General features: G+C 40.6%; 1 protein-coding gene across 1 annotated transcript in view; it reads right to left on the bottom strand.

Annotated features, from left to right (window-relative positions):
* LOC127431046 (mitogen-activated protein kinase kinase kinase kinase 2-like) overlaps positions 1 to 12,226 on the bottom strand; it is a 47,781-nt gene that overhangs the window by 33,467 nt on the left and 2,088 nt on the right. Inside the window, exons 3-9 of the mRNA XM_051681268.1 lie at positions 10,177 to 10,267; positions 9,987 to 10,051; positions 9,098 to 9,153; positions 3,308 to 3,355; positions 2,559 to 2,601; positions 2,368 to 2,440; positions 1,926 to 2,057 (exon numbers count right to left, since the gene is read on the bottom strand). Coding sequence (XP_051537228.1) covers positions 1,926 to 2,057; positions 2,368 to 2,440; positions 2,559 to 2,601; positions 3,308 to 3,355; positions 9,098 to 9,153; positions 9,987 to 10,051; positions 10,177 to 10,267 — 508 coding nt within the window. The remainder of the gene's footprint in view (positions 1 to 1,925; positions 2,058 to 2,367; positions 2,441 to 2,558; positions 2,602 to 3,307; positions 3,356 to 9,097; positions 9,154 to 9,986; positions 10,052 to 10,176; positions 10,268 to 12,226) is intronic.

Genomic DNA, 12,226 nt, shown 5'->3' with positions numbered 1-12,226 from the left:
TAGATGCAGACTTGATGTTTTTAAGAATCCTAGCCCACACTCCCTCCTCCAAAACCAAATTTAAATCTTCCTCACATAATCTTTTGAGGGAATTTAAAGCTCCGTCCCCCAGACTCTGAATTAGCAGGGAGTAATACACTGATGCCTAATGACCTTTTCTAAAAGCAGTAATCACCATTCCCAGAGTATCTGCCGCACTAGGGGGGTGCGTGCCACTCCCAAAAACAGTGCAGAGTAGGTGGGGCAGCTGTAAATACTTATAAAATTGAGATCTGGGAATCCCAAAATTTTGAACAAAATTTTCAAAAGGTCTCAATACTCCACTCTCAAGCCAGAGTATGTACAGTGAGTCAATCCACTCACAAGAAAAACACCCAATGGTTACTCACCAATTGTTTCAATAAAAGACATTGCCTGATTGGGAAATGTAAATACTTTGCTGCCGTCCTTGGTGTTTATTCTCAGTCTGGCTGGGAACATCAGAGCAAAAGTGATCTTCCTGCTGATGTAAGAGTTTCTTTCATTCCCTAAACTGATCGCGTTTCGCTCTTGTCGAGTTCGCAAAGTCCAGGAACAAGAAAATATTGTAATTCTTCCAAGAAAGCTTTCCTTTGCTCCTCGCCTGGCGCAACACGAGATCTTTATTGGATGATTTCAAAAATTTGGCCAGAATCGATCGGGGCCTTCCTCCCTCAGCAGATCTATGAGCTGGGACTCTGTGAGCTCACTCGATTTCCAGCTTGTGGCCTGTTATGTCGAGCAGACTTGAGAAAAACTCCTCTAGGAATTTCACCATATCTCTGCCCTCCTCATGCTCAGGAATTCCAACAATTCTAATGTTATTCCTGCGGCTTCTATTCTCAAGATCTTCAAGCTTTTCAAGAACACGTTCCAAATCAACTTTGGTCGCGGGCGGATTAGCGGCTAATTCCCTCTCTGATGACTCCAAATAATCGATTCGTTTTTCAACATCTGTCACTCTTGTGACTAGCTCAGAGAATTTTTTCTATCGCCGTAATCGATCGACGTATTACAGCGAGATCCTCCAAGTCCACAAGTACCTTCGTCAACATCACCGACATGTTGGACTGTTGACGCTGGATTCCTTCTCCCGCCGCGCCATCCAAATCGAGTCCCCGGTCCACAGGCCTGTCTGGGCTTTCAGCTTGAACCCGTAAGTGTCTTTTAATGTCTCCAGAGCTCGAGGATTTTGACTTCTTTGCAATGTTTACCTCAAACAGTAAATGTGTAACTGGGTGTATCTAATTTCACCAGATTATATCATCAAAATAATTAAAAAAATTAGCAAAATGCGCAGAGCTGTCTCTCACACGTCTGCCCTTCGCATGGCATCTGTTATTATTATTATTATTAATTTTATTATTATTATAAGCCTATAACCCTATTATTATTATTTTGGGGGGGGGGGGGGGTTATGGTATGGTGGCAAAAAGTTGGAAAATGTTTACAAGGGTCTAAATTAAGACTAACTGTATTGCTAACAACCTCACGATATGATACACATTGAAATATACTGTATATAGACTATGGCACAATATCATAATTGGATCATGATTTAAACGGCAGCAAACATGCAAGAGAATCCCAGCTTAACTGCACAAGAGACAAAGTCTGTGGGATATATTTCAAGCGAGTGCTTCACTTTTGTCAGTATGGCACCTCAGAAGTGACTCTGACTGCATTAAGAAATGCAAGTTTCAGAGTTTGTGCTTATTTAGACGGCTTGCTGCTTCATCAGTTTCACCACTGCAAATGATATGAATGCACACATACATGAATAAAAAGGGTCTAAAGTATTGTTGTAATATTGTGAGAAAAAGTTATATATTGATATTTGATTGTATCAGCACAGCCCTAGTCTAAATGTGTGTTTAATGTATATGTGTGAGTAGGTGTGTTCAGACCTCATTGGGTGCAGATCAAACATTGGTGGTTGCAGCTCTGCTAGTTCAATGGCTGTGATGCCCACTGCCCAGATATCACACAGCTGGTTATAACCCCCCTTCCTTTCCACTGCTGCAACCTCTGGTGCCATCCTGAGAGAAAGACACAATCATTAAAAGGATACTTCACCCAAAAAATGAAAGTTCTGTCATTGCAATGAAAGTGAATAGTGACTGAGGCTAACATTCTGTCTAACATCTCCTTTTGTGTTCCAAGGAAGATAGAAAGTCATAGGGGTTTGAAACAACATGAGGGTGAGAAAATTGTGATTTTTGGGAGAACTACCCATTTAACATAATTTCTTCTGTTATTATGCCAGACATTTGAGTCTTAAAAAAAAGAAAAAAAAAAGAAAGAAATTATTCCCTGTGTTTTTGTGACAGCTTGTTTAAGGTAACTCACCAGTATGGCGTTCCAATGAAAGACTTTCTCTTGGCAACAGATGCATTGATCTCCGCTGCCACTCCAAAATCCGCTGACAGACAGATGGGAGACAAAATGGAAAATAAGATTTAAGGAGTATTAGTTCATATACTGTATGCATTTGTGTGTTTAAACGTGTGGGGCTGAGACAGGGGTAAACCCAGACTGACCTAGTTTGACATCTCCCCGCTCTGCCACAAGTATGTTGGCACCCTGTGGACAACAAAGAGTAACACATTGAGCACATACACGCTATCATCGCACAGACACTACTTGTACAAACAGCACCAGTCACATCTCTCTTCACAGCTAATGAACTCTATCAATGTATTAATGGAGTGATATTAAAAACATGTAATGATATTAAACATGAACACAAAACATGATGACTGGAACATGGCTGAAGGCAATACAGGGTTCCCACACTTTGTGACCTATGAATTTTAATGACTTTCCATGAACTTCTCAGTTGTTTGCAATTAGTGTATAAAGATGTAAAAAAAAAAAATTTTTTAATTCAGACTGATTCATTAATAATTTGTTCATTTCATTTCATTCACTTGAGTTGTGAACCAGTTCCACTGATTCATTGAAAAGAACTGACTCAAAAGAATGATTCAATCACAAATTACACATCACTACAGTTTGCAAGCAAGTTGTACTTTACACAAGAACAATATTTAGCTTGCATATATTTTATTGGCTTCATATTCAATATTTTAAAGCAGAGAATAACTAGAAAAAGATACTCATTACAGTAAATTCCATAAACTACATTATTAATCTTATAAATTTCCTTGACATCTCCAGGGCTGGAAACCCCCCATTTTAAAATTCCCTGAAATTCCCAGTTTTCCATGATTGTGGGAACCCTGGCAATAATGGTTTAGTGATGTACTGATTTGTACATGAAAGTTACTTTTATGTCTCTATGCATTTTTCCTGCCTGATGGAGATGATGCAGTCCCTGTAAGCAAACAGAAAACAACACTGTAACAACACTACATAAATAGGATTTTCACAGTTGAAATTGATAAACAGGGTCATGTGAGTTCCCTTACGACTCAGTACACTTGACATTGTGTCAGGAAGCTGATGCTATGGGGAATGTCCTTCTATTCGACCTAGTTGAAACCTTTCTACAATAACGGCAATTCTAAAACTGGCTATGGCGTTTAAGCCCCGCCCTTTTAGGTGCCAAGCTGTATAAAATTGGGCGCGCAAACACCATTCCTCAGAATTTTCTTCCTTCAAGACAGTGATTCATCTCTCATCTAGAAGCCTTCTACTACTTTGCCGTCGACATACACTAGTCAGCGGGCAAGGTCTTTATTTATGGCAACGAGAAGACTCTCCGCTCCCCTGCAGTGTTCCGGCGAGCATTTACTCCGCCTTGCTGCTTGACGCTTTGCTGGTGAACGAGCCGCTTGTGACGATCCAAAACCACCAGGTTGCTCATTAACTTGCCAATGGCCTGTGCAGTGACTTTCGTGTCTCCAGCCGGCCTTTTCGGCAGCTCTGTGGATAGATTTGCTGAGAGCTACGTCACAACTCAGCAACACTCACAGGCTATGAGACATTTTATGCCAAAATGGAGCAGTACTTCATCGCCGGTAAAGCCATGCAAGCCGTGGCCCAAATGAAGGAAAACCCCACCGCGCAGCAAAAGCGCTCCTGACACACAATGCTGTTCCCCTCTTCCCCAATGCTGTTTGTCGGGAAAGGAACATTGTTGTTCAAAATGCTGTTCAATATGTTGTTTCTGTGTCTCACATTCAATCACATGCAATAAATAATGCAAAAAAAGAGTACAGCGCTAGTTGCACATGCACGAGACTCTCACACTTTTTCAATAAATAGCTTTCCCACTTCAAAACCCACACATTATGCACAACCGCTTCCCAATGGTGAACGGCGCATTATATCATACAATGAACAAACCAAATTGCCCTCTGTCCCGTTATGCGTACGCGTGGCGAGCACTTACGAGCATTTCTGACTGGGTGCTAAAAACAATCAAACATGGTTATACGATCCAATTTGCACGTCGGCCGCCCCGTTTCAACAGTGTTCTGTCTTCCACGGTTCCGTCCAAAGATGCACCGGTGTTACGAGCTGAAATACACAATGTTTTTGCAAAGAATGCGATAGCAGTTTTTCAGATGAATTAATAAGCCTGCTGTCCCACTCTGTGAATACATGGCAAGTCCTCACGGGCATGTCAGAACTGGTGTTTAAAATGATCGAGCATGGTCATACAATTCAGTTTGTACGCCAGCCACCTCGCTTCACCGGTACTTTGCAATCTGTGGACCGACCACAGGATGTGCTGGTGTTGCGCGCAGAGATTCACAGTCTCCTTACAAAAAATGTGATAGAGACTGCCCCAGACTGCGACACACACAGAGGGATTTACTGCCATTATTTCCTCCTTCTGGAGAAGGACAGCGAGCTTCAACCCATTCTAGTTCTGAGATGCTTGAATTGCACGCTCGTGACACGCCCATTCAAAATGTTAACTCAGAAACAGATCTTATCGCACATCCGTCCTCAGGACTGGTTTGTGTCAATAGATCTGAAGGATGCGTACTTCATTTACTAATTGCACCGCGTTACAGGTGGCTTTTTAGATTTGCATTCAAGGGAACTGTGTATCAATTTAAAGTCCTTCATTTCAGTCTGTCTCTGGCTCCCCGCATATTCACAAAATGTATCGATGCAGTGCTCGCCCCATTGAAAATGAACGGTGTGTGTGTTTTTAATTACCTCGGCGATTGGTTATTACTAGCCAATCAGAGGCACTACTGAGTGAACACAGACACTTGCTGCTTTGCCATAATGAAAATCTGGTCTAATGTCAACCGGGCGAAAAGAACACTTTTCCCCAGCCAGTAAATCTCTTTTTTCGGAGTTCGTCTCGACTCCGTGAGCATGCGTGCGCACCACACGAACGAGCGCATGCAGAACATTCATCGGTGTCTGTCTCAGTTCAAACTGGAAAAACATTACCACTCAAGTCATTTCAGAGAATTCTGGGTTTTATGGCGGCAGCATCTGCGCGGTGTGTGATGAATGCCTGACTTTCGACACCTGGACTGGTGCGAAATGGGCTTGGCATGTCAACCGCCTAGAGCTACTGGCTGTCTTTCTTGCTTTGAGAGCTTTTCATTCCGATATTGTGAATCACCACATTCTGATTCATTTGGACAACACAACAGTAGTGCCGTATACAAGTCACCAGTCGCCCACATATGGCCAGCGAAACGCAAGTATGCATTTCCCCCGGTGCGCCTCCTTCATTCTGTCATCAGTAAAGTCCAAGTGGACATGGAAACGGTTCTGTTAATTGCGCCGAAATGGCCTAATAAGTCCTGGTTTCTGGAGATGGTAGAAATACTGGATGGGCCTCCATTGGAAAAAACGCTAAAGAAAGACCTTCTCTCTCAAACACAAGGGACAATTTGGCATCCCCAGCCAAAGCTGTGAAGCCTACATGTGTGGCCTTTGAACAGAGAACAGCAGACGAGCCAGAATTGGCTCAGTCGGTTATGAACATCATTTTACAGGCTAGAGCACCGTCCACGCCTTTACGCACTGAAATAGAATGTGTACACTAATTGGTGCTTTTCACACGGCAAAGACCCAGTGAACTGACCCATACCTGAAATTCTTACATTTCTTTCAGAGCGATTGGACACAGGGCTCACTCCGTCAATGCTCAAAGTTTATGTGGCGACTATATCTGCGTATCACGCACCTGAAGCCGGCTCCTCTATAAACAAACATGATTTAATCATAATCCCTTAAGGGGCCGGGGCGGCTAAATCCCCCTCGCCCAGCTACAGTCCCGACTTGGGACCTAACTTTGGTCCTAGAAGTGTTCACGGGGCCTACCTTCGAGCGTCTGGACTATGTTGAATTGCCTGTGCTTTCTCTTAAGACCGCATTACTGCTGGATTTGGCCTCAGTAAAACGGGTTGGTGATTTTTAAGGACTGTCTGTTGACAATTCATGTCTGGAGTTTGGTCCGGGTCTTTCAAAAACCACAGTCAAACCCAGAAAAGGCTATGTGCCTAAGGTTCTAACCACACCCTTCCGGGTGCAGGTGGTTCACCTTCAAGCCTTTTTCCCTCCTCCATTTAATTCGGATGAGGAACAGTCCTTGCATTTGTTATGCCCTTTGCGAGCGCTACACACATACATTGAGCGCACCCGCCAATTCAGACTGTCTGACCAGCTCTTTGTGTGCTATGGAGGACGCACGAAAGGAATGTCCGTCTCCAAGCAAAGACTTTCTCACAGGATCGTTGATGCGATCACCCTGGCTTATGAGTCGCAGGGTGTGAATTGCCCAATTGGTGTTACAAGTACACCCAACTAAACAGACATCCTTATGCTAAACCAACACCTAAACTTCACTGATAGTGTGCTAAAAGCAAATGCAATATGAAAAGTACAATTTCTGAAGCAACCATATCATTCTGTGTCGCTTCTATGACACTTTTGTCTCACGTGTCAGCTTGCGTGCTTGGCTGGGCTTGAACCACAATCTTTTGAGTCTACAGTCCAACACTCTATGAGGTCAGCTGCTGCGCAAGCTAATCTTGTTGAAATAAGTGTGTAAATGTAGGTGCGTCTGTAATACAAGTTTTAAAATGTGTCGTTTTTCAAATGATGCATTATAGTAAGTGTTCGAAATCATAATATAACACTGTATGAGTAAAAGTGTGAAAAATACACATTTATAAAGTCATAATCAGGAATTGTAGTTGTGATTTGGATGAAAGTGAACAAAACACACAGTTGTTGTAGCGCCTTTAGTGTTAATTTCACCAGGAAACAGCGGCAAAACATAGAAAGAGGCACGTAAAAGTCAGTTTGCAAAAATATAGTTATAGTAATATTCACTCTATGAAACTGGGTTGGAGATTTCACACTGTATATTTGTAGTTACATGGGATAATGTTCATACAGTATTTGCATATTTACGACATTTGCATATTTCCGGTTAATGACACTGATTGGACCAGTATATAGTAACATGCATCACAACGTGTGTGCTGTCACTGTGCAACATTTTTAACTGTTTCCCCTCAGAGGCTGAAAATGAACATTGCGTGTAAATGTTTCTGTGACTATATAAAGTGCATGCATATTTAATAAGGCAAACATTTCGATGCTGTTTCTATATTGTATACCTTTGTCACTGCAATTTAGGATTGGCATAACAAAAAGCTTTATAAAATTATATTCAACCCAAGGTTAAAAGCTAACCATTGTATCAAAATTACAATTGGGTTTAAATAGGGTTTCATGTGGCCTTAACGAGGGGTTAAAAACTCACCCTCGTGTCATGCCAAACTTGTGTGAATTTTCTTCTTCCGTGGAACAAAAAATGAGAAATTTTGAAGACTGTGCTAGTCGCTGTTTTCCATGCACAGTTAATGGGGACAATAGTAGTATCATTAAAATAGTCCATCCGTCTTGTGTGCTATTTTCCAAGTCTTCTGAAACCATATAATTAATTTGGGCACAGCCATACAATATATTTGAGACACCGACTGATATTTAAGTCATTATTCACTAATGAACTTCCCATCCAGTGAGCTGTAAACGTAAAAACTGCTCCAAACAGATCAGCCCGAGATTCAGCCCAATTCAGGACCCCAACGCGAAGCAGAGCTGCTTATTACACGGCTACTAAACAAATAAATACAGAAAATAAATGGATATTTATTGATTTGCATTGAAATAATGTCATTATGTAAGAAGAAATAAATCGCTGAACAGCTGAAATCCACCTGTGGTTTGCGTCAGAGTTCTGTTGGTGTTTATTTTGTGAAAATAATAATCTCACTCCTCATTATCCAGCCTATTACAAGACTACTTGCCAAATAAATCAATAAATGAACATGAAACACTGATTTTGATTTGAGTTGAAATTATTAATTTAATTGAATTTTATTATTTACTTGTATTGTTTTATTATTATATTTACTTGTAGAGATCTCACAGTGATCCAAAAAGCAGAAAAGATGACTCGCAATACCCTTTTCACTGGTCTGATACATCTTAATCCTTGGACCTACAGTTGTTACTCAGAGATATCAGACCACTAGATGGTGCCACTGACCAATCACCATCGAGTATTCCAGGGACTGTGAATATATCACACTAAAATCATGTTAACATGCATAATGTTTACATCATGTGGCTATACTTTTGAAACTTTTGAAGTGAGTATTTTAACGTTTACGGATTGACCCCATTCACTTCCATTGTGAGTGCTTCACTGTAACCCAAGTCGAAATACATTTTTGTGGTAATCAACATTATCCCACAAATGCTGTCAACTGATCTTAACTTGTATTGAACCCGCAATATTCATTTAATGTAAGTGCATAAAAAACAGTAACCAAGAGTGTCAACTAAATTTTTCAATTTGTGTTCCACAAAAGAAAGTAAAAGGGTGTGGAACAACATGAGGGTAAATAAGTGATGACAGAATCTTAATTTGTATTCCATTAACCCTGAGTTAGCAAAGTGTCAAATGCCTTAAGGAAGACAAAATGCAACCTAATCCTGAGACATTATTGGGATCAAAACAAAAAAATGACTAGAATAGTAAAAGATAAACAAAGAAATAAATTGCAGCCTTTATATAAGACTTCATGTAATGATGTAAAGATAACTGTGCATGTGTCCTCACCTGAAGTGTCTCTCTGCACACATAGGCTATCTGTCTCTCTTTTAGAGGGCCAGTGACTGCAGAAACACAATAACCTCATTCAGAGCATCAAAATTCCATATGAACATTAATCCTCTTTCAGGCAATATTAATAACCACAGAAAGCACAGCAAACAGCTTGACAGGAATACAGAAATAACATATAGGAAGGCCTGGTTTTGAAAAGCTTGTTTTTTCAATACAATTAATCAGAGAAATAACTGACAGATCGATTATCAAAATAGTCGCAGCCCTAAACTTGACCTCATAGACCATCTATTTAATTAGAATTACATGCATTAATATATGGAGGATAAAGTACTGCATAGTGAATTGGTCATTTTAACAAAATATACACTGACAGTGTAAGAGAGGCCCTTTAAAGATGATGATTCGCCACTGTTGACGCAGTTGCACAGTCCAGCTGACTTTTATTATGACGGCGAGCCTATTGTTGGCGGAAATATGTGATAGGGCTCGGTGCATTGAGTTAATAGGCACTGATCAGCAGCGATCTCGCCCGATTCAGTGGCAAATATTGAGAGTATTCAAGACTCTTAACCATATGACTGTCATTATGTTCTCTCGATGTGTTGAGCTGTGTGCGTTCAGAGAAAAAAAACACACCATCATATACATATATACATGTTCATCCATATGACAGGACAACAACTAAACAAATATTCAGCATTGTATTGAAGATCATTCTAGCCATGTAAATAATATCAATTACTGCTGTACATGTGCTTTTGTTGTAGCATTCCTCATTTGTAGATCACTTTGGATAAAAGTATCTGCTAAATAAATGATTATAAATGTACATTTGAATTGGCTAAATAATGGCATGAAGTGAAGATACACAGAACTGTACCATGATAAATGTCCTGCAAAGATCCTCCTCCACAGAATTCCATGCAGATCCATAACTTGTTATTTCTGTGGATTATGGAGAAGCTTAATTGTTAGATTCACTTCGGCATGCTACTATTTTATACAAACTGTGTTTTTTTTAATCTTATTTGTCTGTTTATTTGTAACTTGAAGGATGTAAATGAGCTAACCTGAGGTAGCTGCCGAAATAGGCGACAATGTTTCTATGAGTGCAGTCCTTCATCATGGTTATCTCATGTTGAATGCTTGATATATCATCACCTGATGAAGAAAGAGACAGAGCGTACAGGTGCAACTGAGACTCCTTTATTTTCATTTTCAGTTATGTAGCCTGGCAGAATACTGTACGTGACAATGTGTTGATGCAAATATCTTTTGGAGGCCCAAAACAGAAGGCAGTAAAGAACCTGTGTAACAGAGTTTTACACTAGATCGATATACCAGCCAGTTTGAATAATTGGATCATATGTGGCGATTTTGAGATTTAGCCAATAACCCCATGTGTTGACTGGACTTTTCTGTTTTCACATTTCTTAGAGGGAATTTTGGAGTAAAATGAGAATGTTTATTTAATTTGATAAATTTTACTAATATTCTGTTTGCAAAACTAATTTAATTTTAAGAGTCTCTGACCAATAAGTGTGTCTGAGATTATAAAAATGTTATATTTAAAAAAAAAAAATATCTAGCTTTAAACACACGCGTGCGCGCACACACACGCACACGCACACACACAAATGATTAACCATCAGTGGTGTAACCATTACTTAAAATACTTTCCTTGCATATTCAAACTTTTTAGAGTATTTTTTTTTTTTTTAAATATCATGAATTTTTGGGTCACTAATATCAAGAAGTTTTCTTAGGGTTACTCGATTTGAACTGAACAAAATGTGTTAAAACACCACACCCATCATGAGCATCTAAAGGGGTCTTCTTTGTTTTATTTATTTATTTATTTTTGTCACATGACAACAAAATGGCTGAATGTTGGTTACACCACCTGACTTTGATTTGGTCTGCAAAGTTTTTTCAAATATTAATAATATTTGAAACAAACTTGTTTCAATGCTTATTTTATGAAATAAATAATAATAAAAGATTACGTCAAACTACTCAGAATATCAGCTTTTAATGAGATTTTTTTTTTTTAAATCTTTACTCTCTCCAGACGTTTAAACCACATATTTTTTTATAAACTAATTAAAACTGTCTTTGAATGCAGAAATTGAAAACATTTTTATCAAAATAGATGTGTTTTCAACTAACTGTTTTGTGTGAATAGCATTTTTTATTTATTTTTGAGAAACTTCTGGACAAATGGATAATAGATCCGGACAAAAAAAATGAGCGTCACATCATTGACCCATAAATGGCATTCAGTGGAGTAACTTGGACCTTACAGGCCCCAGTGAAATGTTGTGCCATCCCCCTTGCCCGTTTTCGGTGCACACCCTGCACTGCCTGTAGTTACACAACTGATGGCATTATACCGGCCACTCTCTTCTTAAATCACAGATATACCATCTACATCAGCTATTAAAAAAACCTTACAATTACTTGTGAGACAGGGCGTGGAGCAGGAGACCAGGGCGGAGCCAGTGGTGGGTTTCGTGGCGGCTCCAGGAAGGGAGCAGGGTCAGGAGGCCTGGGAGGTGGCCACAGGGCAGGGACAGGGTCAGGAGGCCTGGGAGGCAGCCACGGGGCAGAGGGGACAGAGTTCTGGACTGCGGCCGCTGGACTGGGTTCAGGAGGAAGCGGCTCAGAGGGCGGTGCCGTGAAAGTCTCAGGGATTGGCCGTGACAGGGGAACAGTCTTAGTGGCTGTGAGCACAGGCAGTGGCAGGGTAAAAGTCTCCATAGTTGTGAGCACAAACAGTGATGAGGGAATTACCTCCATGGTCATGGGCACTGGCATTGATGGGGGAACAGCCTTTGTGGCTGTGAGTACAGGAAGTGACAGGGGAACGATCTCTAGTCGTGGACACGGGCAGTGACTGGGGAACGGCCTCCTGGGCCGTGAGCACGGGCAGTGACTGGGGAACAGCCTTCGTGGTCGTGAACACTGCTGTGGCAGGCTCAGGGGACAACCTATTACACAAATAAATATACACAAATATACTACGGTTGTCGATTTAATGCGGATAATACATTTTTGTTCATGTCCCTGTCCGGACCGTAATAAAGCATATTCCTACCATCGGAGCGATTCAAGCTTGAA

This window comes from Myxocyprinus asiaticus, chromosome 40 (assembly GCF_019703515.2).
Source record: "Myxocyprinus asiaticus isolate MX2 ecotype Aquarium Trade chromosome 40, UBuf_Myxa_2, whole genome shotgun sequence".
NCBI lineage: Eukaryota > Metazoa > Chordata > Actinopteri > Cypriniformes > Catostomidae > Myxocyprinus > Myxocyprinus asiaticus.
This window is presented reverse-complemented; position numbering and strand designations above follow the sequence as displayed.